This window comes from Zootermopsis nevadensis, unplaced genomic scaffold, assembly GCF_977971745.1.
Source record: "Zootermopsis nevadensis isolate Lab colony 2312 unplaced genomic scaffold, Znev_1.0 Znev_ptg000001l, whole genome shotgun sequence".
Classification (NCBI taxonomy): Eukaryota; Metazoa; Arthropoda; class Insecta; order Blattodea; family Termopsidae; genus Zootermopsis; species Zootermopsis nevadensis.
The window spans coordinates 11,815,812-11,843,181 of record NW_028259133.1 but is presented as its reverse complement, the minus strand read 5'-3'; the positions used below and the strand labels follow the sequence as shown (position 1 = coordinate 11,843,181).

General features: G+C 36.5%; 1 protein-coding gene across 3 annotated transcripts in view; it reads left to right on the top strand.

Moving 5' to 3' along the window:
* ci (transcriptional activator cubitus interruptus) overlaps positions 1-27,370 on the top strand; it is a 223,752-nt gene that overhangs the window by 29,035 nt on the left and 167,347 nt on the right. For all 3 annotated transcript variants that reach the window (XM_022064112.2, XM_022064114.2, XM_022064113.2), the window contains exon 2: positions 16,469-16,669. In XM_022064112.2, coding sequence (XP_021919804.1) covers positions 16,654-16,669 — 16 coding nt within the window. In that variant the 5' untranslated portion in view covers positions 16,469-16,653. The remainder of the gene's footprint in view (positions 1-16,468; positions 16,670-27,370) is intronic.

The window sequence follows — 27,370 nt, the reverse complement described above, 5'->3', positions numbered from 1 at the left end:
TCACCCTTCGTTTAAGAAAACATATTTTATAATAACAAATAAATAAGATTTCTCTTTGCCTCTGCGACTAGTACGAAGATGGCTATCTTTTTTGGTTCTTGCGCCGTGTACTCTAGTAGAAGGTATCCGACGTTTCAAAAGTGCGTGCTGCGTCCATCATCAGGACGATCCTTCTACCAGACTATACGGTGCAACAACACAGAAGACAGCCGTCTTGAACAAATACGAAAAAGGAAGTCCCACATCTCTTAATACCAAAGTGTAAAATTTATTTGTTACATCTATTAGTTCCGACGGGACTTGAGGGATTGTGTTAAAATATATAAACGTACTTGTTTTATAATAACTTTGTACGTTTTGCGTTAAAAATTTATCAACGTTGCGCCTTAGCAGTAACGTAGGGGATTAAACTTTGTCGGCTGTTGGCGACTCCTTATTCGGTATATTAGCAGCCTTGTATGTGGATATCGTCTTCTCCACCCGCAACCCATGAATACAGAGGATCCACTCAACAAGAAAATATAACGAAATAAAAAATAACTATAAATATATACTTCACTCACATACATCCTACATTTCGAAAACTGTAATGATGAAGTGTTTGAAAAAAGTTTTGACGAGAGTGTGCAGTAGCTACCTTCAAATGTAAAATAACGGGCAAATCTGACTTTTTCTGATCGCTTCTGTGATGGCAGTATTTCGTTTCTAAGAACTGAAATGTCTTTGTGTGGATTTGGCAAGCTGTTCTGTCAGATGTTGGAACACACAACGTAAAAAAGAAAACAAGCATAAAATCAAATCGTATATCTTTCATCTGGCACGGGAACATTTTCTGTCCTGTTCGGCAATCATAAAGTTCGCGCTGTTTCTAAGCGTCTGTAATCAGCGGTGCCGAAATACCCATCTCAGGTTGGAGCGTCAAAGGGGCGAGGAGTGTGGGGTTCAGTGAGGAAATGGGAGCCGGGCGGGTCCGGCAAATGGTTGTGGTGAGCTGACAGCTCTCAGCCCCTTGCTACCATCTGTTGTGCTGTAGTCACAGAGGTGTTGCTTTACTGTCCTGTACACTCCGGGATTTTAACTGTAGTTCACTTTTTCATCTTCGCCTATATATCACTCTTAGCATCCAGGGTGGATTAGTCAATACAGTGATTAAATTACGAGTTGGACGACTGGTGTTCGATTTATTGCAGGATCACGATTTCTGTACCACCGCGTCCATGCTGACTGGGTAATTCAATCGGCTGTGTGCTCCGGGGTAAAGCGACTGGAGACAACTTTACTTTAGCTTGCGTACATAAATTTCTGAAAAGTGGGCACATTCTCAAGAAATGGCGAATACTCACAATGTGTTCCGTGAAGTTTAGGCCTACCGTACAATTTCCGTTACGCAAATAAATAAAACAAAAATACTTATTTCCTGTTTTATAGATTAACAGATAACAAGCTAAAGATAAAACAGATAAAAAATATAGTTTTACCTAGTGAGACAGCGCCAAGTATGAAGATTGCTGTTCCCTGGAATGTTGAGCCGTATAGTAAAATTTGACACGACTTTGCGGAGGTGCTTACTGCCATCATCATCAGGGCAATGATTTACTAACTGATCTGCATAATTTTTCCTGTTGATGCACATGGGTCTTTAGCCGTAAGAAAGGAACATAAGTTAGATCGAGGGAGTGGGAATAGGATGTTTAGCAGAATGTCTGAACTTAAAGATAAAAAGCAACAAATACCGACGCAGAAATATGTAGAATAAGGAGCGTCATAATTTACATCCTCCCCAAAATATTAAAATGATAAAATCCAAGGATGTGAGGGGAGGGGACATATATATTATGTGATATTATGTACAGTATTCAACGTATAAAGGTCCAGTGGCGTGTTATTGAACACGGCAGTGAATTTCCCGGTTTATGAAAAAAAAGTTCGTTTTGATGATAAGAAACGTTCTGAGCATGATTCTGCACCATTAGGCTCCTTGAAAGTGAAGCCACCTTTTCCCAATTCTCTACCGGCTGAGAGTATTGCTAGTAATTCTTCATGACAAAAAATTACATTGGTATCCATGTTAAGGGGTCTTTTGTGATCACAGTATGGCGTGTCCTCAGGCTGCTGATGGAGAAGAAGGTCTAGAGCAGTGGTATTCAACCTGGGGTACGCGTACTCCCGGGGGTACGCGAAGACATCTTAGGGGGTACGTGAAATTTAAAAAAAATATGTATTATTTTATGATAAACACTGAATAATCAGTAATGTAATTTATTTAATTTATTTTAGATGTAGAATATATACTATGTATAACTTGAATTATACACCAACAACTTTGGGGGTACAAAGTTGGAAGAGAAATTTTATCTGAGGGTACGCGAACAAAAAATGGCTGAATACCACTGGTCTAGAGTACCTGCAAATACATTTAACAAGCAGTCGCGGACAGCCGATAAGGGTGATCCTCCATTTTGGGGGCTGAAAGAACTTCGCACAGCAAACGTCCCGGAGTTAGCAGATTCTCGTGAACACAGTAATGAATCTTCACCTTCCATAAATAACTGGAAAACTGACTAACTGAGCGACTATAAGTTTCTCAAGCAGGATTTTTATCCGTTGGGTCAGTTACGTAGGTGTTAAGGCGCGTTTAAACAGTAATTTGCAAAAAAGCAGAAACGCGAGTTCTGAGATGCTTCGAAAGAAATAGTTATTGTGTGACAATCGTCGACAAACATGAAGGCAAGTCTGTCATTATAGGTCTATGCTGTTTTGAATCTAGAAGGTGGAAACCTTGCTGTGAATTTGATTCATTCTGATGTGTCTGAATGAATTGTGAGATCTGTGTAAGTAAAATAGTGTTACAAGACTTCTAAACGAAACGACCGCTGAAGAACAATGAAAATGTAAGACCGTATTCGTGATAGCTTATCTTGGAAATTCGTAACAAATCTCTCTGCTTTATGAAATGACGTTTACTGAGGAGTTATTATATCTCCAACACGTTAGTTTGCTTGTTGCAGTATGTTACCGGGAACAATATTTAACATTAGTAGTTCATTAACGTGGTAAATACTAAAAAGTACGTCATTCAGCTTCGTCCATTTTAATATTTTATTTAGATATTTCTGTTCCGTGTACAATAATTTTTATCATTTGAACATGAATGTAAATAATGAGAATGAAATATACAACTGAGAATCTGATTTTAGTCAGCCAAATGGTGGAGTTTTTCCTCTTAGGGTAAAAGAACTAAATTGTAAAATATTATGTTTAGCAAAAACTGACTCAACTAAACAGAATCCTCGTTATGAAGATGTAGGCCTACAAGTCATATTTTATGGAGTCCGAAGGTGCATCACTGTGTACAAGAGCCTAACTCAGAATACTATTCTGAGCCAATCGAATCCGGTCTACATTCTTATGTTTTAGTTCTTTAAAACAAATTTCAATATTTTCCTACGCATATGGAGCCGCTACTTTAGAAATTAGAATGAATGTTTTGTGCTTAAAAGTCGAAAAAACTTGTATTGACTTAGGTCCATCTTACCGAGCACCATTGATGTTAACAGAAGGAGTAAAGAGAACTTTGAGGCCGATACAGGCATTTCTAATTTATAAAAACTGAAAAAGATAAGAATTAAATACTTTTCAAAATTTTAACCGTGCAATATAGAGTGTACGTATGTGTCTTATCCTAATACAAATTAAACATTTAAACTTAATAATAATGTATCAGCTATCGTTAACAGAAGTTCATTGTTTCTTCTATTTCTTAAAATATTTTCCCCTATACGCGTTAAACATTTTTCACAGATTTATCAGAATACGTAATTTCAGTACCACAGAAGCAATGTATGGGTCTTCTTAACATAATCATGTTGACCTTTTGTTAGGTCCGTGTATTTTATACTAAAACTAAAACGTAGGTCTGTGCACATACTTGTAAGAAACATGACTATACAGGCGGGAAATCGTATACCCTGGCAGCAAAAAGGCCATGTGTTGCTGCAGATGAGGTGGTGAGCTGTAAATTTCTTCCATGATTTCTACCCGAAATAAGGTCGGTTCTTCAAGGCTGACAGAGACCTAGCTAGATGGAGTGAAAAGATGCCCACAAGCCTGTGTAAATTAGCCATAGGCAGGACCATATCCAATGTGTAAAATGGGTAGGAATCATCGATTTGCTACAGTTTGCAGTTTAACTATTTAAGTAACCAATTGCACGACCCGAGGGCTTCTTGAAAAGTTGGTATTCACTCAGTTTGTAAAGAAATTCCCCGTGCTTTATGGAACATGGAGGCTCATACGGTGCCCAGAAAAAGTCTGCCGATGATTTCTGTCTTCAGCCAGGCAACTGTGACCACACTCTTATCTTACTGATTCTTTAAGCGTCTATCCTTCCGTCTATGTCAAGGTCTCCCTGGTCGTTTTCTCATCTACTCCGTGCATTCTGTAAGCACCATCCATCTATGTCTGACTCTTTAAATTTAACTCCTTGATGAATAGAACAAGACCAAACACATCTTACTATTTAATATGAATTTGGGCTATATCGGCCGAGGGCTGACATTTCGCTTTTAGTTATAATGAAAATGTTTGTCTGTCTTGGGTACGATATAAATACAATAAAAAGGAACACAGAAGTTTTACTATAGAGATTAGTAGACAGGTGGGGCTACAAGTAAATTCAGAAAAAACTAAGTACATGTTAGTATCTCGTCAGCAGACAGGCGGTGAGATAGAAATGTTGTACAGAAATATATACTTGGATGGGTCGGGATAGCTTGCGGGCTGGACATACAGGAGTTCGATTCCTGGCAAGAAGAGGAATATTTCTCTTCGACACTGCTCTGGAACTCCGTCATTCACCTCCCGGGGATTTCTTTTTGTGAAGATGACTGTTCATTTCATCGCAGTAGAGATGACTTCACGTCAACTCCTCTGTACGCGTTTCGCTGTTGTTTTTAAGCGTAATGCCAAACTTTAAGTTCTATACAGGCTTGTTTCAAGAACTTGTAGACATTTACTACCTGGTTTGTAAATTATTCCTAATTTTTTTTTTTCCACAAAGATATATTTAGTTAGATAGTTAGACCTATACCTTCAGATTCAGATGTCTGCCCAAGCACAAACTCACGTGAAACCAATAAGAGGCAACAATTTATTTTAAACGCATGGATTACATTTGTTAACTTAATCCTTTTTCTATTATGTTTTTAAAAAACAACATGAAGCTCATTAATTTGCTCATATAGTGAAATTTAGAACAGATGGAATGACTTAGTGTAGAACAGAATAGAATAAAACACAGTAAAATAAAATATTGTAGAATATAACATAATAGAATAAGATAGAATAGAGTAAAATATAATAAAGTACGATTGAATATGCTACAGAGTGGACAGAACGTCAGGATTCACCACCGAACACACACCATGAATTTGAGCGAATGCCTGCGGACAGGCCTAAGAGTCTGACCAATAATTTCTATGTCAAGCGTGTTCTGGGGCCCTAGTCACGTTGTAAGCCACTTTATTGCGGTTTGGAACAATCATATCGGTGTTTCCTCTTATTCCTCTTGATGTTCATTGCCGAACTGGAATGTTGTTAAGTAATTTAACAAGATTGCGTCACCGGAAATTGTTCTGGAGACCGCCTTATTATCATCTGAACTGTAAATAATCTGACTTACAACGTACCAGTATGTGATACATCTTTATTATATCTCATGTTCTTGAAATCGTCCTCCCCCACCCTCCACGCTCTTTTTTTTTCGATTCTTGCAAACTTGTTCTGAGCTGAAGTGGAGGAAATTATCAATGGTGGTATTTTTATTGCGTTGTGTTAGTCATTGTGTTAAGCTCGTTAACATTTAGTCACCTCCGCCTTCCTCTCACCATTTCTCCTTTAACGGCTTTTGTGGTAAATTTCCCAGTTCTTAATGATCAATCTGGGATAGAAAGAGACAGAACTTATTGTGTGGGTATTTGTGTCTGTGGTTGTGGAAAGGTTGGTTAGTGTGTAACTATGAGTTAGGACGAAGGTTATTTTCAGTAATTTTTGTGTGAAATATTAGAGAAGGAGGTTGATAAAGAAAGAAACCAAGTGGGCCGGCTTCCAGTGAACACTGTCAACGTTCTGCCCTGTAAACGTCCCACCTTGGGCCCCACTATGTGCTCCTAAATTGCCGTAGAAATGTTGGTTGCTTTAAAATGAAAGATCATAACACCAAGATTGTCCAAACATGACTATTGCTTCTTTCGGACATTCTGCAGTTTGGAATGCGTTAACGTTTCTTTCCCAGAAAGAAACATGGCTCTTTGCGTCAGTCCTGAAATGTCTTAACTTATAGAGTTTTCAATTATGTATATTCACGAAGAAGTTCAGACGAGATCAGGTTCTAGAGAATGCTTGCTGGAGTTCGGTTAAGGATCTTTTAACTTTAGTCTTTTATCTAAAACCTGAAGATTAAATATACATACCTGCGAGGTTGTTACGGTGATGCGAGTATACATTTTAGTCCTCTGTTCTGCTGAGCTGCGTACAATTTTGGCTGTTTAACGTCGAAGGTAATACGTTCCTTCGAAATGATTGTGTTCAATCAAAAGGTTACAGGTCTATGACACATCAACCCAGGAAACCACACTCAAAAATCTACGTGATGTTTTTTCACATTTCTGAATTTCAGACCCTTGCCATAATCGAAGGACTTACATTGAGGGCGTCTGAGAATTAATTGCTGATGGCAAAATTTTAATCTAAATGAAAGGAAGTGATAGGAAACTGGAGTGCACTGGATATCTCCACCTGAAATGGCATAATTATGTCGAAAAGCGTAGTCAGTTTTTATGAGATCCATGTTAATGTTATCCTTATTTCTGATTTTTAGTCTTCCAAAAGATTTTCATTCCTAAATCCAGTATGTATTTTATGCCACCATCAATCTAATGACATGGACAGTCTATTGTAACCTACGTTTCTGTACTCAGTGATACTAAAAAATAGCACTGCCTAAATTTATAGGAACAGATGATGATTCTTTCTCACAGTCAATGGCCTTGCAGACAGAAACATAGAAGAGAATATTCACATCCTTAAGCTGCTAAGTATCGTATATACTTCAAATTTCTTGCTGTTAGGAGTCATAGAGTAATGTTGTTTTGTTCACCCTTGCTTGGGTCGGAGCGGGTCTTAAACCCCTGCAGACCGGGTCATAACTCAGTGACAATACACCCAGCCCACCGCTATAACGAACTGACTCAGTTCTCTGGAATCCTCAGCATTTTCTCCTTCCAAGTGTTGGTTTCACAGGGAAACCTGATAGTGAAAGTCGCCTCAGCTTCTAACGCTCAGACATTCAGACGAAGCACTTACACTACACGTGTTCTCAGACCGGCTTTGTACCTCTGAACAGGCAACGTTTCGGCTCAGGTGGTTTGTTTCTTAGTTATGTAACAGGCTTTAATAATCTTCACGCGTTATTAATGCCTGGAAATGATAGAATGATAAGTTCAGGCGGGCAAAGAAGGACCTTTACGTGTCAAATATTTGTTGTTAGATTTCGGGTTTTAATACTGTAAAGCTATTTTATGCAAATTATTTAGTTAGGTACCTAATTTATCATTCAGTCAGTCCATAACTTTATTCATTCGGTTTGTTACAGTACTAAGTTTTGTGACTCAGGATGTGGGGTGCTGTGAAATCGGTAATAAACCAGTGGGTTCCATAAAATTGGATATTTTTGATCAGCTGTGTTGCTATCAGCTTGTCAAAAAGGATTCTAGCTAGATCTTAAGCAAATAAGGTGTGAGAGAGTGGACTGATTTAAACTTTCTCGGGATAGGATCCATCGTAGTTAATTACTCATATGATGTTTACTTTTGTATCCCCGACACTTGTCTACAGAGAAAAAGTTTTCTTCTTGTGAGTTATCGTAAATACAAGAGTACGTGGATATCTGATAATTCTTATTGGACGCAGGTCTCATATCGTCGGCGTTAGTGCTGGGCAATATTGCTCCGACCATAGTGGCAACTTGCATTTCATATAACAAATGAAAACAGAAAATACGATTAACAGGATGTGAGAATATTTTGCTCAAAAGTAAATTAGTGTAGCTAACGTTGAGCCAAGGTCACCGATAACCCGTTGTGGCGCGAAGAAAGAATAAAATGTTTTGAGTTAAAGTCAGACCCTTCCTAAGCTTTTATCTTAATTTTCGCCCTCTTGCGTCTACTTCACTGCATCACTCTGATGGCTTTTCCTGTTCTTGACTCCCTCGTATAATCAATTAAGCCAGTACATGCAACCTTATAGTCTTATCACCTCTTGCTTGGAGACAAAATAACATGTAAGCAGCGTAGCTGTATTCTGTGGTGTGTTCAACGCAAGGGACTCGTATCTTTTTCTTCTGCTTAAAAATAAAGGACACACAAAAAGTTTTTATTCTGAAGCTAATCTGCTGAGTGACAACAATGATATATAGGTGCAGGTTTGAAGAAGACGTGACAGTACTGTGTAAACATTAGGCGGCCTTGCAATGTCTAATCCTATCTACAGAAGTTTCTGTCTAGCAGGGTTCAAACTCTTTGCTCACTCACTTACTAACTAATCCGTTTACTTACTTTAAAATTCTAGGCCTACATGAACATGAATACAGTATTCAGTTGCTCCATTACAAATGCAGATTCAGTTTATGGTTTTAAATTCTTCTTAGCAACTGGATTTCATAATTAAAGGGAAAGCATTCTTATCTCATGTCTACTTATTCACCAACAATTTTTTGACAGACGTTGAGGAGCCTCTGCGACATTTCTATTAATATATTTGAAGCGTATTAATTTGCCAGTTTCTCCTCAAGAAGACTTAAGCATTTCGCTGATTGTGTGAGTTCTGCAGTATTTTTGAGATCACGTTGTGCCATTCGGGAACCCGAAGTCGAACTGCTGATGATCGCTCAGTATCCGGCAGTACACTAAATTTAAACATATTAATTGTTTTTATCTTTTCGCCACTACGTCCATATCTATTATGGGATTTCCTGTACATTTGATGCTGGAAATCCGTCAGCACAGAAAAAATTATATGATTGCTGACATGGCTTTGCAGCGTCATGAATCCAATCAGTCACTCATTTAACTGAGATCTCTATTTACAGAAAACTGGGTTTTACCGTCCACAACTCAAATATAACTATCTTTAATGGCTGTTACTATCTCATCCTTATCAATATAGTTTTATTCCCCCCACCCACCCATTTCAATACAAGTTCCTGATTTTTCTCTCATTTACTTTTATTTTTATACAGTTAATTACCTGTATTTCTTAATTCCAAATCATTAGTACAATGTGCATGCAGCTTAATGCAATGGTCTATCTTCTATTAGAATAAACAGTTTCTCTCCTCATTTACGCGTTTCACAGTGTTACTAGAAGTCTGCACGAACATAAATTTTAGAATTTTAAACAGCTGGTACAGTAAAAAAAACAGTCTACATTCTTCATAAAAACACAAAGATTATTAATAATAAATTCTGAACTATGGTTCAAAGCTCGATAGAAATTTCGTATAGGACTGAAGCTTAGTAAAAACTAGTCATTTAGTTCCAAAATTGTTATGAGAGCCGCTGGAAGACACACGAAAGTTATGATATTATAAAACGATCTGTGTGTAAGAAATAAAATGTTTTGAAAATAATCTTATTTACTCCTGATATACTAGTAACAACGTTTACAGGCTTCCTTGTGCCTCTTTTCCCTTGAATTATAGCAAACAATAGATACATTTGTATCTTGTAATGCTCAATTATTTTTATTAAATTTTCATAGCAATCATTCGCACATTCTTCACTGGAAAACTCTACCGGACAGCATGTCACTCTCGTTTACATTTTGTGAGGCTTTGACGGAGGAGAGAATAAAAATGGTTGTTACATCGTGAAAATGTGGTAGAAGATTTCATACGTTTTAAACGTGCTTGCTGCCTCCATCATCAGGGTTCAGCAACCAGAAGGCAGACATTTTCGTTTATTTTTTCCCTTCTCAAATTACAGCTTTGAGAAACGAAAAAGTTTAATGATGCCGGACTTGTAGAAGAGGTACTTACTCCTACAAGAATTACGTTCTACTCGCGACATTCAGCATGCATTATACGTTTTTCTTCCTTGGTTTCAGAAGATGACTTCAGACAGAGAGAAGCTGTGTATCTAGATGTGTGATGTTAATTACCCCTCGATTCTAAATTCTCTTCTCAAAGCTTATGACAATGTTTGTCCATTCCTATCCATTTTCGGAATACAACCACATTCCTTTTTATTTAATGTGCATATCCTCCTCCCTCTCAGAACCTTGAAATTAGTAGCAAAACCCGGAGATCGTTAGTGATGCCTCGTATCTGTGGACCGTGTTGGGAGCATAAGGCGAGTACCATTGTAGATGTTTGAACACCGGGTTCTGTTCGCAAGCTGTGAAATGTATCCGTATTCCTTTCTAGTTTGTGAAAAGAATTTGTATGTTTCGTCTTGGAGGCACCTTTTGTTAAGCTTTAGTAGAAGAACATAACAGTATTAAGTTGACAACAACAACAACAACAACAACAACAGCAAAACTGTCTATTCCGGAGATTTATAATATATTTATAATACTTGACCAATGGTGTGAATTTTCATTATCTCACTGTAACGAGCATGAAAATGACTGTCTTCTGGGTGTAGTCTAAAACAAACTGACTAAAGACTCAAAGGTGTTTACTACCTCCATCATCAGGGCGATAAGGCGGTTATACATATACATCATTGCCGTTTAGATTTTTTTATCATGAAATTGTCTCACATCAATTGTCCAATGGCGTGGAAAATATTCTGATGCATGTTATATATATTTTATAACGAAAGAGTACATATCTTTACATTTACTGTCTCATGTTTATCTTGAAAATATATTATTTACTACCTAAAATATACGTGTGGCTATTAGATCCCTATAAATAAAAATGTGATAATTTTAGTACGTTGATGATTTCAGGAAGGAGACATACCTGATTTTAAAGTTAAAAAAATTGAAACTATAGCATTGCTATCTCCAATTTATTCAATATAAGTTCAGGGATAATGGAACGAACAACACCATTCCATTCGGAGTGATAGTTTTATCAGAGATAATTACTTATGTGTTGGGACAGAGTCACAGAAAAGCGTGCGTATAATACACGCAACATGCGTGAGTCCGCTGCCGTATACGCGCAACTCATTTAACACTATTAATTAAATCTCTGAACAGAGTTGTTGGCCTCGCACGCCAGTGTTTTTTAATTACCTTAATGAACATGTTGAATGAAAGAGTGGGGTAGGAACCTTGTAGTTATTATTCGCCTCAACGCCTACCTTTCAAAGTGGACAGTCTGACATGTTCCAGACTTCTTGCTCTGTGGTTATAAAGAAAGATTACGGATCTAGTTACAGATACTGTAATGTTATTACGTGTTTCCTTAATATCTTTATTTTGTAGTAGTGAATTCAGCTTTAGCTTGATACTAGAAATGCCGTATTTACAGCAGCGAGGTTGAGCTCCTTTTGTCATAACGAAATCTGTCCTTCCAGCTGTACATTCTTGATTCTTTGGCTGTCCGTCCACGAAGAAGTCGTTCATTTATCACACAACCCATTGTTGGATTCCAAATAAACAGCATTTGATACGAGGTCCTGTAGAGAAGTGTGAATTTGGACTAATAATGATCTTTATGGAGTTTGCAGTGTTACCGGTTCCAGCTTTACTAGTAAAGCACATTATCTTTTAACGTCTAAGATTTTATCTTTGTAATCTATTTTTAATAAATTTTAAGTATTTAGAGTGCCATAATAGCAATGAATAAGATAATTACATAAAATACGTGGGGCAATTAAGGAGGTGTTAAAACGCAAAACAAGAGAGACAGAAAATCGAATTGTATAAAGTTATGACAAGTCCTACCCTACAAGGTAGTAAGGAAAGGATCCTATTACCGTACATACTCTGTAAGCATTTCATAAACGTTTCTTGCAATCATATAGTTACTTTTTTAAGGATAATATTGTAACATATTTGTAATACAATAACTAAATACATCCATCGAATACAGTCCTTTCTGATAAGATAGTTTTAGCTCAGCCGGTTAAAAATTTCCCGGCTTCTGTGGAACCCTAAGTTTCATTTTTCTGGCTGTCATTGGCACCTATCAGAAGTCAGATAGATCTGGTCCACACTCCCATTCCGAGTTCCGTTAAAATCCATCTTAATATCCTTCCATCTAGGCCTAGGTCCCCAAAATGGTTTTCTTCCCTTCTAGTTTTCCGACCAAAAGTTTTTATGCATTTTTACCTTCCCTGTGTGATGTCAATCCTCCTTGATTTATTTACACTGTCAACATTGGGCAAAGAGTGAGAATTGTGTATTTTTCTCTAATCGTGTCTTTTTTCAATTCCTTCCTATCAGGTCCCTTATTATCCACAGCACTCTGTTTTAAAACACAATCTTTACTTTTCCCTTAGGGCGAGAGACCAAATTTCGTACTCTTACAAATAACCAAATAAGTTTCTTCTTTCTTCATTGCATATTCTATCAAAAAGCCTTTATTGAAAGGACTTTGTTGTGCAATGCACTCTAATTATAATACGTATTATACCGTTACACAACCACTTACTTAAAAATAAAGTTTTCTCTACCGCTATGTGTTTCGGTACATTTTGACCATCTTCAGATGACACAAAACTGCAAACAATTCGAAGATTTGAAATACCACAATTAATAATTCTAGCCGTTACCTGATTTTATTGTTGTAAATTACAAACACGTTAACTACATCCTAAAAGGATCCTTATAGGCATAGAATTTAGTACCGAAGGTTGATTCAACTAAATTCACCGTTTTAATAGTTTAACCGTTCTTATTATATAAGATTTGTTTACTAATTAAGGAGTGATCAAATTGTAGTTACCATTTTATTTGTATATATTTTAATGCCAGAAAATTTCATACTCTTGTTTTAAAAGTCAATGTGCCATACAGTTCAAGTTAACTTTTTAGTGTAAAAGTTTGTTGCTGCAGAAGTAACTAAACCACGGTCATGATTGATATTACTGTACTGTGTTACTTGCTAGTTTCCCGTGACGCGAAGTCTGAGTAAAGATTCTAAAAACAAAAGAGTAGTGATGCGACTTTACAAGTTTGTTCAAACTCACTTAATTATGCCGAGCTCATTTAATTACCACCAAGTCTTTGGATATATATTTTTTGTAGCTGATTTATTTTCCTTTGTGAGTTGTTTTTGTTGTTTGCGACAGAGAACTAGTTATTTCTCTATTCTGTATTTGTAGCAGCACCCTCAGCCAGTGTTTGTCACGGCTAGACTGTAATAAGTTAATACAACAAGCGAGGTGAGACACGTTGCTTGAGATCAGTGGCGTTACATAACATAATGTCTTTGGTTTCATTGCATTTTATAAAGAAAATTTTGTAATGTGTTTATTTGTTTCTTTGGAACATAGTATATGCTTTAATATGTTGATTGCGCCATGTATACATTAAATTATTTGTTACTGTCTTCCAAATAAAAGATTATAAAATTTAAAAAAAATAAAATCGAAGCGTGGATTTTTATATTTTATTTCAATACAAGTATGAGTAAATTGCCTATGATGCCATATTTTAAACAGTAATAATTTATTTTAACGTGATTTTTGGCACAATATTTTAATTTTCCTGTTTCCTACAACTGATTATATTTTATTTATGTACTTTATTTAGCTGTTAATTTTGGATAAATTATTTTCTAAATACTCTTACAGCTAATACATTACAATTATTGTGCATTTAGACTCTCTCTATAAATAGTAATTCATGATTGAAAATCAATATTATCATTTGAAACAAAAGCTTCCAGCCCACCGCATTGTTCACTTAAAGTAAAGTAAAGTAAAGTAAAGTAAAGTTTGTCCCACTATACGCCATGTAGGCGTTTGGGGTGAGAGGAGGTATAGCTCCTCTCTTCCTTGACCTCGGCACTAGATGGGGGGGGTGAGTGGTCAGCATCACGCCCCGGCCAAAAACAGAGTACATTATAGGTGCGTTTTTAGGCCCGTTTGCAACTAAGCGTTTAAAAATTCGCCTGTTAGCTTCGTCATGTTTGTCTGTCATTATGTAATAACTTGAGAAGCGCTAAACGGATTTTAATTACATTTTATACTCGGAAGTTTTGTGTGTTCTCACTGCGGTCCAGTCCAAGTATTTAAGTTGATGGGAGCATTTGAAAGCGCCGTCTTCTAATTCCCGAACTGTGGATTGCATCCTCGTGATAGGGAGATCTCCTCAAGACGGGTGTCCATGACATGGCCGGGAGGTCCCCTAAGGATCATACGTAAAAATTTAACAAAAACGACAGTAGCCTGAAATGTTTTCAATAAGCCTACTGAAGAGCAAAGTAAATCTACCATGAATAATTGTGTTAATTCAGCAACATAAACTAATCATGAACACCAATACCGTTTTATAAATGTTAATTAATAGGATAAATGAAATATGAGACGACATTAAAGACGAAGTTGATTCATGTAAGTCCGAATCACTGCGACTTTTTCTACATACCTTTCGTCAGTTGCGATAAATTAAAAGAATTGATAAGGTATACCAGTCTCAAACGTGGTTTGGATCCCACGTCAATCTGTAGATATATGCATAAAAATGAAATCTTGCAGAATATAACAAACATATTTATTCAATAGTTTCGTTACAAAAGATAAAAAACTTGTTAGGCGCGTTCGCAAGATTGGTAGATGTAGGTGTCGTTGGGAGAATAATAATATTAAGTGGATTGTAAAGAAATTGGGTTTGGGATCGATTTAACTGACTCAGTATAGTTTGCAGAGGCGATCTATTACGAACACTTTTATTAAACGTCAAATTTAACAAAAACGCTTTCTTGACCAACTGAATAATTGTAAAATTTCAAGGAAGAGTATTTCTGTATGTACAATGTGTACTCGTTTTTATCTTATTTTAATTCTTTTACTGCACAACCGCCACTGTGACACATCCAGCGCTCTCGTGTAACTGAAATAAATATCGTTAATACTTGCTTCAGGTGTTTGAATTCTTGTTTGCAGAACTCTTGTCGCAGGTTTATTTATTCCTTTCATCGCTTTGTGGTTGACGTTAAAGCTACACAGTTTTTTATCGTTTCCTAATTTAATTAATTTCTCACTCTGGTTTCTAAGATTTTTTAAAATTAAATACCATATTTACGGATTTCTGAAGTACTTACAGCTGATAGTCATTTCCAATTCTTTAAAACTGAAGCTCGCCTAACTAATATTTAGTACTTCAGTCCGTGTCCCAAATTAAACACAACGTATCTCGATTACAAACTTTAATTAGTTAAGGCTGTTCACAGAAAAAATAGATTTTTTCTGGGAATCGTACGAAATCCATAAATACCCTCTGTAGGAAAATGTACCTGCATGATTTAATCATATGGTTTGTTACGGGATAGTCAAAAATAAAAAGTTCTGGATTGCAAACGAATGTTATTGACATAAGTTTCGAAAGGGAAATGAGACAGAGTTAAATGTTTTCCTTCCATATAGTAGTAGTATTGATTGTATGTCGAACATAAGAGTGTCAGTTTCAGTTTTATCCAGAATAAAAATCCTGATAAACTTGACGTTTGTGCACTCTCTGAAATATAGTTTCATATCTTCTGTCCTTAACTCATAAACTCCGAATGCTTCTTTATAGAGTAAGTAAACAGCTTAAAAATGCCGTCATCGATTCAGTTCAGAGTGTTCCTTACTTCACAGATAGTCTGGATACAAGAAATGTGTCCAGAACATACATTTTAGACATGATTAACAAATTTGTAGCCTTATACCTTTATTAACACAATTCATGATTACGTTTTGATTTTTCACGGCAAAGATAGCTTTCGTCTGTGTTGTAGAGTCTTGTAGACGTTTACCATTCATCGCCCTGATAATGTACGCAGTAAAGACCTCTGAAAGTTTGGTACAATTCTACCAGACAATCTAGAAGACAACCATCGTTTTTAGTAATGATTGTTATGATGTAATAGCCATACATGTATATATTATAGCAATAAAATTTTATTTATGTATTATCATTATTAATCTATACAAGTTCCATATAGAATTGTCATGTCTAAACTTATGTTTTTGGGACTGCTATACTGTAGGCCAATTTAAAATTGCTTACAACTCTCATTTTCTGTTTCTTAGCAATACCCTGTCATATACATAAACTATATCGTGGTAATAATTAAATATTTATAATTAAATTACATTGTAGTTCTATCCTCATCACTGTGAAATCATCAAAAACGATCTAAAAAAAAACCGTAGGTGGACCAAATTTTAAATCCGTTCTACCTGAATACAGTTCGATATGTGTAGGAAAATAATTTTAAAAAGTGGTGACACCTGTTCTTGTTTTTCAGGATGATATGGCGTCGTTCACCATGGCGTCTAACATGAAGTGAGAACTTCAATCAACTTTAGGTACCAATCAAGTAACATGTCGTCTGCAGGTGAGAGGAATGGTAATTCGGGGCCCGACACCCACTTCCTTTATTCGCCATCCGCGCTTCTCTGACAGTTACAGCTACCCCCGCCAGGCAGCGCCATGGAACCTCACTTCGGTAAGTGGAATGTTGCATTTATCAACATGGGTCATTTAATTAAATCTTTGTAGGCATGCTGTGTGCGGTCTTGAAATACTCGTTAACGAAGTGTAAATTTTGTCTTTCAAATCGACTTTATTCGCTTGTGTGAATATGGCTTGAACAAACACGAAAATTTTACTGATGTATTAATATTGACTCGTTTACTGTGTGTAGCTGTTGTAACATGTACTGAAACCTAATTGATGTCTTCGACTTGTAAGTTACGTGTTGGCATCAGGATGCAATGAAACTACAACATTACTTCTTCTGCCGTGAGACTTTGACAGATCTCTGCAGTTTATTTCTGAAAGATGTTTATTATTGCTTATCCTTGTTGTGCTGAAGGTATATAGTAAAATAAAATGAACAAGTAGTGTCTATTAAAATTAGTAATAAATCAAGGCAAGCGTGAAATGTTTGGATTGCAATTTAAGTCTGTTTCTTAATTTTGAACTTCACTTTTATGGTACGTATAGCAATCACTCTGAACAACATTGCTCTTACTGTCCTATGTACCGACATAAGTTATGATTATCTTTCCCTTCCCAATATGAAATGTGTAATCATCTGCTGGCCCAATGTGTGCCTTGTTTTTTTTTACCTTCAGTAATTCCATTAAGTCTAATTTAAACTTTGCGACTATCCTAGATAATAAGTCGGAATTGAAGTTTTCACGGCGGGATGTCCGAAGATGCTGTCTTCTGGGTTGTAGCGCCGTGTAATCTAACAGAAGTTTACAAACGTTTAAGAAGTCCTCGCTGCCACTATCATCAGAGCGACGGTCATTGCCCTAATGTTGGAGACAGCAAGAACATCTGAAACGTCGGTAAACTTCTGTTAGATTACACGGCGCTACAACCCAGAAGACAGGCTTCATCCTTGTTACCGATTTCATTTAAGTTGATTTGTAGAGTGACTCCTGACGGAACCAATTCCAGATATCTGACCTCTTTCCGTTCGCTTGTGCTGTGCCTGAGTTTACCAAGTCCGAAGTAATTTGTCATATCTCGTGAAATGCTAGGTGTCAGGTTGATATTCCAACGCCTAACCCCGAAGCTGGTGGACCACGTCATTTAAACTGTTCGGGACTGATTAGACCTAGTAAACATTTTGTAACAACCCTCCGTATCTAGACTCAGTTCCCTACTTCCAAAAATCGAGAACGAACCACCCCGTGGTATTAACCAACCGACTTAGGCCTGCAGACAAAGTAATGTGGTTTCTTATTACAATTTTTATTGTCGCACTTTTCAATTTATCTGGATAATCATTATCTGGTACAAGGAAGATAAATTAACTTTTGCTGTTCTTAATTAGGTCCAGGTGTTAAAATTTGAGAATAATTTTGTTTTAACAATATTTTATTATTGAATTTTAACTAAAATTAACATTGAATTTCTACCGAGAAGTCTAATTTAGCAGCATTTCGAATGATCGCTTGACTCCTGATCAGGAAGTAGGCCTATGCCGTCCAAAAAATCTATCAGACGATGTGCCAATATTTTAATGACTTTCTTAGTTCTTCAAGGCAAATGTGATTCACACGTAAAATATGAATTTATTTGTTAAGTTGAAATATCGGTACTTTATGTCTTCAGACTTTTCGATGCATATTGACCATAGCACGATCAAATGTAAATGGCGAAATATTAGGCCGAGTTTTGTTAAAGAAAAGTTTAAATATTTTAGGATTGATATGGTCAGATTGAGATTTTGTATAATTGTCTATAATTATAGCGGAAATTTGTCTCTACAAGCAAATAATTTTCTGTTGTGATGAAGTTCTTTTGCAATCATACTCCTGTGAATAAATTACGCCTGGGCATTAATAGAGAACGCATAACAACACATACCTCTGATTCGGCATTCATAATGTTTCTCGCGCGTTTAACTCGACGTTAAAAATACAGCAGTTGAAAAGCCTATGAAGCAGTAAATTCCGTGAAGTTTTGATACAGGCACACTGGAGCATACTTAACGATGGTAGATTCACGAGTTTTTACTGGTGGGACGGAGGGAAGAATTCTTAAGTGAATGTTTTGTGATCCGCTTTCTTGGCATGGCTGAACTTTGCACGCGTTTCGATTTCTGTGGACGTCAGTGGGCTAGAGAAGACTGCAGGACTGTCTATTGTTTTCCACGCCGCTCCTGACCATGCTTAAGATGACAATCGCAATCATCTGAGTTATGTTTGTTCCAGTCGTCACCGGCGTCTTTCTCGGAAACGGGTCACGAGCAGGAATCCTCTGTTATCTTTCCTCTCCCCGCCCCTACTCTGCTTTGACATCTTTATCTCTTATTCTCTTCTGATTGATGACTTTAGTTCGTATTCATTATATCCTCAGACCTTCTTCTCCTTCACCCCTAACTATAGGTAGCCCTACGTCTCGGAATATTTAGGATTTCTTTGTTATGTTCGTGGATTTTCAATGTGTTTAAATTACTTGCAAGATTTATACCAAATTTGGCAAAGTATTATTGACATGCTATTTACAATGTTACAAATGCTACATCCAGGTTGCTTCAAGCTACGTATGTATGAATTACAATGTAATTAGAGAAGATTAACTTGTTTGTACATTGTTCAACTTTGATTGTGATGTACCGATTTGTAAGTAATTTAACGACATTGTACCAGTCACGGTTTCTGGGTAGAAAACGTTGGATGCTAACATAACAGAATTGTAAAATCATAACGAAACCTGACCATGACGTGTTATAAAGAGGTGGTTACAAGAACAACAATAAGTTGGATGCTTGAAGGATTTACCCACTTAAGGTTATGAGCAGATTTATTTTGGGATTTCAGTCTGATTTATATGATTACTTACGCATTGTATAACAGGTAGGCCTGTATCAAAATATCAAGAAGACTGGGTTCTATTACTGTTTGTTGCTAGCAATTTAGTTACAAACTGTGAAGGTTGGCATTCCCGCAACTACACTGAAATGCTCCCAGGGTTTTACATGACTTGATTAATGTTTTTTACCTCCGTCACACAAACAAAAGAGCTGAGCATCGTGTGTACAGTCTGATAAAGATGTTTACACACTCTCAACCCTACTTGTTTCACTCAACAGAGACATAAAAACGCATTGTACAGTACACTAGACCACAAATTACTACCATATTTGTGTTAGGTAATAACACAATTGTCCAAATATCACTCGTTATGATATGGTTACTTCTTTAGATTTTACTGGTTTGGCATTCTGCCCTGATCCACTTCAGAAGTGACTTCTGAAATTATGAATCGTTTTAGACATTTGGACTCGAGAGCAGCGACCTGTCGCAAGGTCTCTACCTACACATGGCAACACAACACACAAAAACGCGTGTCCACGTCTATGACTCGAGCGAGATTTGGTCGATTTGGTTATTTAATATTTAAAAATAAGGAAGCAATCGAATCAAATGCTCGAATTCTGGTATCGCGCTGTCCCACTCAAAACAATGTTTATTTCCGCTTATTTCTGTGTTGCACTCTTCGTTGCAAGGAGAGGCGTTCCGTTGAAACTGAGGGCTCATTACCACGCACGCAAAAGCACGCAGTTGGACCCTTTCCTGAGCCAACTGAATTCATTCCACATTCTTATTCTCCATTCATTAGTGCATGAGACTATTTAATGTCCTCTGATCTACTCCTAGGTCTACCAAGTAGCCACTTGCTTTCAGATTATCCTACTAACAAGATATAATCACATTTCTTTCTCCCTGTGCATGCTACGTCCGCTGAGTGAGCACAAATTATGAAGCTTATCAATTTCCAGTTGCATGAAGGAACTGCCTTCTGTTCGTCCACTGAAAGCCACTTGCATCAAAAATTAAGGTTCAACGATGAAATCGATATTTGTAACGATTATACTAGAATAACATAATACTTTTTCGATTAAAATTATTTAAATAATGAAACCAATTATTCTTTCTTCTGCGTATGGTTAAAACACCACTATTCTCACGTGAAATGTTCCTGACATATTATAGGCATATTTTCCAATTGTTATTATTTAGTTTAAACTGGGACAGAACATTTTCGGCTTTTCTTGGAAATGTTACAGGCAAAGTACCAAGTTCAGTGTTGTACAAAATGTCAGAAACTTCAAGGATATGTATGGATACTTTTATGTCAGTTTGTGTTAGATGTTCTGTATAATACTGGAGGTTATGTTGGAAATGTGTTAAACGCAGGTTTAACAAGTTAATAACAAGTCTGCGTTTGTTCGTATTCGCATTATCTGTTCAATACTTGTCTCAATTTGGATTAGTTGAGGCGAAGTTAACGTTTCGTTTCGTTGCGTTTGGTTAGTTGGTTTAGATTAAATTAGGTTCGTCCTGTTAGCACTTTAACTAAAACTCTTTATCACTCCATAGAATACCTAGGATTTACTTATATTACCTATGAAAAGTAAATAAGATAAAATCAAAATATATATTTCATACTTTGTCATAAATGTATACAATGCCCCAATTACTAAATTACAGTCGTCGTAAATTAACTAATGACAACTTAAACAGGTGGTTTTTAGTCTTACTAGCATGACTATTATTGGTCAGCATTTATAGTAATCCTGATCCAATATTTCTTCGTCTACGAGGATTAGCTTTGCGAATAAGTTTAGTTCGTTTTTTAAACCGAGTCCTGTAAATGAATTTCTTGTATTAGCCACAATATATTACATCTTTGTATTAATCTACCAAATAATCTGCGAATTTTTTGACCAGCTAAGCTGTTATCAGCTTCCCAAGAATGATTCTGCGCATTTAAGTTTGTTGGTTATTAATACACCAAGTACTCGTGGCTTCATTGGTTTGTGCACAGTCCAGATTTGAAAGTTCAGTGAAAAGTTGAGATAAATGAGAAAGTGAGAGTGGCCGAGGCAGATATAAAGAAGCTTCTTGTGGACCCGGCGTGGCGAGAAAACGACACTCAGATAAATGAGGAAAACACAAATGCCAGATACAGTCTGAGTTGAAAGTTGGGTACTGTTTCTTTAAATAAAGGTAGCATTTGTGATTAAATTGCCATATCATTGCTGTTGATTGCTTTGTTCATGCATGGATTTTTGAAAGACGACAAATCTTTGAAGCGCCTTGCGTCAGAAAATTAGAAGTAGCGTTTCATATTCTGTATTCTTTAAAAATGTCTTAACCCGTAATACGTCTATACACTTTTCTGTTTGTCCGTTTCAAAATCTTACTTCATGCAGACCGAAGTACGTGCTTATTTTAAATAAATCTACTATTAACACCTAAAGATCCGTTCTTCGTCAGTTTTTCTTATGATAAACTATGTTGAAATAAAGAAAATTGCTGATTTTTGTATCAAATATTTAATAACAAATTTAATATTTGCAACTACATGCATATTAGATGAATCTCCCACATGTATATTTTATACACTTAATAAATAATTTAGGCAGTAATATTAATCACTCGTAAAACTTTATTGAACTGCAAGAAGACACTGAATTGTTCTCGCTTATCACAAGAGCCAGGCTCTAAAAATGAAAGAATGTGACATCTCGCATTTTCTTCTATTATTTGAAGCTTCAGCTCCGTGTGGTGGTAAATCTGGTAAATAACGAAATAGATCACTTTTTGTGTGGTCGCTTAGTAACGAAACAATTGTGGGCACATTGATGTATGCATTATATAATTTTTCCCCTAGTAGTAAAAATAATAAGATTGAAGGAAAGGAAAAGACAAAGTTTTACGTTATAGCTGGCATGAACTTATTTCGAAGACCACGAGAGAGGTCAGACTGCAAGAACGCTGTCTTCTTACCTCGGAAACAACCTGGGACGAATCCGGGGTGACGTCAAGTTACATTCGTGGTAGGTGAAGTGGAGAGTAGGTTTCTCTGCAAGTTCTTAGGTTTATCTCTGCTAATTATTATCCCAACAATGCTCCATACTCAAATCTCACTGCTTCGCGAGCACGTACTGTTGTATCTTCGGTTCTGTGGCAGGTCGCTATTATTGGAGAAAACGTAGCTCAGTTTTTACGTGTTCTTTACGTCCTACCGTAACACTACAGGCCTCCCTTATACATGTCTGATGTTTCGGAACACGCTGTAGAGATCTAAAATCTGTGTGAAAAACTGACTACCTTCCTGCGAGTGTTGGTGCTGGACGGAAACCAGTGAATAAAGTCTTACTTTCGTGGTACTCCATACACTGTGACACAGCAGAAGCGATCAGATAAAATGTACCGTTAGACGACTTCAGCCAGCCAGCCAGGTGTTGGTTAGCCAGATATTAGAGGCTTACGCTGAACTCGCGGGCATAATTCTCACTCTGGATTTTATATTTTCAGGTAATATATTCTGATTTGTGGATCGAACCTGTATTTTCATAATTTTTCCATGTTTTTACTCTACTAATTGCTGATTTCATCGTAACTCCGTACTTATAAATCTAGATTATTTACAAATAAACGTATTTAAATACTTAAATAATTTATACGAGGTTAATCACTGGGAGATTAATTTGCGTCTGTCCTGAGTGTTTCTGTTCTTTGGGGTGAAACTTCGACAATTTATGCATTTTAAATGTATTGGAGAAGATCTTTACAGTTTGGTCACAGATGTTATTTAGACAAGCCAATATATTATTTTGCTCGACTGTCTTTCATATCTCTCGTTTAAAGCACTTAAACATGATAATAACACTGAACTACTGGGATGCCATGGGACATAAAAATAAGTAGAGATGGTCTTTGTGCAGCAGCCTGCGTTTTTGTACCAAGAATTTATTTTAACAAAAAATGTGTTTCGACAACAGTGTTTCGGTCTGCTGTTCTTTTGTGATCTAAGCCTTAATTTATAAAAAAATGTGAATACAAGTGGGTAGATTAAAATGCAGATTCATGTAAAACTATGTATTAATGTTAACATTCAGAGACGCATTTTTTAGCAAAACAATTTAGAACGATCAATATATGAGGTATGAGAGGAATGTATACATGTTCTTCGCCTGTTAACCTGAAAGGAAAAACCAGTTAGGAGACCTAAACGTAGATGGGATGATAATATTGAATTGAATCTTAAATAAGAAAGTTGTAAGGATGAGAACTGGTTTAAAGTAGCCGAGGATAGGTTTTAGTGGAGGCTGCTATGAGCACGGCATTGAACCTTTTGGTTCTATGTGAAGAGCAGAATTTCTTGACCAGAGAAGCGACCATCGGGTTCGCAAGAACTCCGCTGTATGGAGATAAGTAAATGTCTAAACCGTGAACACTGGATAGCCATTTTCGATCTGTAGAAGAGATTGATATAATATAGAGATCTGATGTGATGTGAGAAACGATATCTTAAAACATGGCAATAAAGAAGCAAAACGAGTAGATACAGAGGCGGATGCACATCCATAAGGCTGTGGTAATAGAGACAGTGGTTAGAAGTGGTAAAGAGGCCGGTGAGAGGGGCAGAGAAATAAAGATAAAGTTCGAGGACATAAATACTAAATCCTTCGCTCGTTATTTTAGTTCTGTCCCCCACAATTCTTTCTCTCCTATATTCCCAAACTCCTTGTTATTCCGTTCTTTTTATTTTCCTCCTTTTTTCAGCTTCTTTATTGCAGGCATTCCTATGCTTACTATAAATCCATGATGCGTCCCAAGAAGTGTTCCAACCTTACTCCGTTCTAAAGTTTAGTTTTCTCAAATCCTACTAAAATAAACAACAGAAAATAGTTGCAGAAATTTACATCACAATACAATGCAGTGATTTTTATTCTGGAATGAATGTTATAGTTTAATGATAATGAATGAAAGTATTATCAGATATATAATTTAATTAAATCTACTGACAACCGTAAAGTAGAATAGTTAATAATAAATATTACCAATAAAATCAATAATTTCATATTAAATTTAATAATAATTACGTGAATCCCAAAATTACTTGCCTAATTTTGATGGAACACAAATTATTCAGCAGCAGAGATTTTGTGGTATGTCGTTCGTATTGTTACTGTTATCCACTGATAAACACAACCTGTAAGCAGAATGACAGATTGAATAAAATTACTAATACAATGTTTGAAATTATGAAAAACGAATAATGTCTGTAAACGTGCATATTGGCCATAATAAATATATCTATGAATATAGTATAACATTTTAAATACGAAATTGGGTAATGGAAAGTAAGTTTATGTAAAAATAAATGCAACAGTTTTCGCAATATGCGAATTGTCAACTTTGAAAAGAACTTGTTTATTTTATTTGTATTTAATTTTATGATGATGCCAATAGCTCAGATCATACAGCACAGTGTTCAGCAGGCGGTGTGCTCCGAATTTGTACAAAAATTTCAATTAGAAACCGTCAATCTCGAATTAGAATTCGTAATGCACACACACGCGTTTATCATCGATGGATGGTCTTATCCAACACGTGTTAATGTTTTGTTTCCATATGCCCACAACTTATAAGGCTAAGTATTTATATACGGATACATATTTATGGTCATGTGTAATTTCTTACCACCTTTTCAAGAGGCGACTTTCTGACGTGTGCCGTCATGTATCTTTGACAAATTAGGATGTGTCCCGGGTGAAAAAAAAAGTAGCGAAATACTGATATAGGAGAATATGAGACAACGAGTGAAGCAGACTCCCTGCGTACCAAACGTAACTCCGTGTTTCCTTTCTGATCCCTGAACATGCGGCAACCCCGAACGGCAAAATATTCGATAATGTGGAAACAACTGAACAACGTATTAGCTATTTGCGAACGCAAAATTTAAGTTTAAGAGGATGCTTCCAGCACTGGCAGGCACACTGGAACAAGTATGTACACATTAAAGATGTGGATCAAAACCCCACCTACGTATTATCTGAGCGGCATGAGAGAATTCATTAATCCTCACTCAGTCGATACTTAGTTTTTACTCAGAGTGTGGAGTATTTTTTGTAAATCGAATCGCGCATTACTAATTCGAGTTTCATTAAGATTTCTTGCGCTCATGTTTCTCTTATTTTCTTTCAGTTTTATTTATATGTCTCCTGTGGTTCCTGTCCTTCCACCAGAAGGCACTTCTGCATCTGCCAAAGTTCCTTCTCCTCTTCCAGTTCACTGGTCTTCCTTTTATTTTGATGATCAATCAAAAAGAAAACAATGAGGCTGTGATGTCATTAGAGACGCAGATGCGGTCAACTACCGGCCTTCTGACTTATTCCTTTTCTAATAACAAAGAAAACAAAGTCATGGCGTAAATAAAGTTAGTATCAACAACATAACCTTCTACAGTAAATTGCTACAACATATAAAATGAGGCAAAATTAATTTTCGGTTTTCATATCATTGATGACTGGGGTTCCATTCCCAGGAGGGGCCTCCGTGTCCAAACAGCCTTCTACGTACCAAGGACACTTTCACGGGGGTAAGGCGGCCTGGGCGTAAAGCTGACTACTCATCCCCATCTAGTACCAAGTTCAAGCAATAGTGAAACTATGCCTCCATTACTCCATACTTGTTTATGGCGTGGCGTTCAATAAGTACCAAGTGCAAATTTACATTTATCTACAATTCTTACCAGTGACAACTTGTTCTTGAACACGAAACCTACAATCAGCCTTTTAATACTACTGAGGAACGTAGAAGTTACAGAACGTCCTACCAGAAGTAAGATTTGTTTTCGCTTCATGTGTCAAACTCTACTGTACCTCAAGAGGAGACGGCGACATAGTTAGCATTCCAGTGCATTGTGACTCTTTGCGGATTATTAAGTAGGAGACAAGTTTAGGACGAGACTGTAGCATCTTCATGGAATAACTAGAGATGACCTCAGCGATGTTTGTTCAAGAATCTATAGTATTAATTTCTACACGACAGTATATGGTCCTAATGGAGCTAGAAATAAATATTTGTTAGTTTAGTCATATTCTAAATATATTTTTTCAACCCAACAGAAAACGGCTCTGTTGAAAAGTGTTAATGTTTATTAATAACAAATGGTTTTCTAGTGAGGACTTTAATTTTTTTTTTTACGAACCTGGATGCATTAACAACTCAGAATACATCTTGTGTTAAGTATCTTTTATTTGTGTCAGTGACATTATCAGGACGCTCTTAGCTGACAATATTGGGGGGGGGGGGGAAGCAATACAGAATGCCACATTACACGGATCGGTTAAAACGTTTGATTGAACATTATAACCGTACTCTACCTCACTTTTCACTGAGTATAACTCTTAGAGCTACACTAAGAGAGAAGTAGTAGAAACAAAGCAGTGATGTGTAAGGAAAGCACGTACTTAAAATAGAAAAGTCATATTAATTTTAGACGGTAAAATTTTCGACATGAATTTAACTGTAATGCTTAAATAAAAGAAATTCCGAAACAAAGCAGATCTATGAAGGAAATTATTGAGGTATACTAATGAAGTTATATTAATTTGAGATGGTTAACTTTTTTGTTTTCACCCGGTAGTCTTGTGAAAAGATTAAATGTTTCCTTATAAGGTGAAGTGTTGAAGTGGAGAGGGGACATACGATGTTGGAACTGGTTTTACATGGATTGTTGAACCGTAGGCATCCCAATGATGATCAAGTCGGCCCCCTTGCCGGCTGGTGCAGAATAAACTGATCGTTCCCAACATTCCTGTCACATTCGTGCCGCGGATACATGGATAGGCACAACCGTAATTCATAACACAACAGAACCGAAAGAA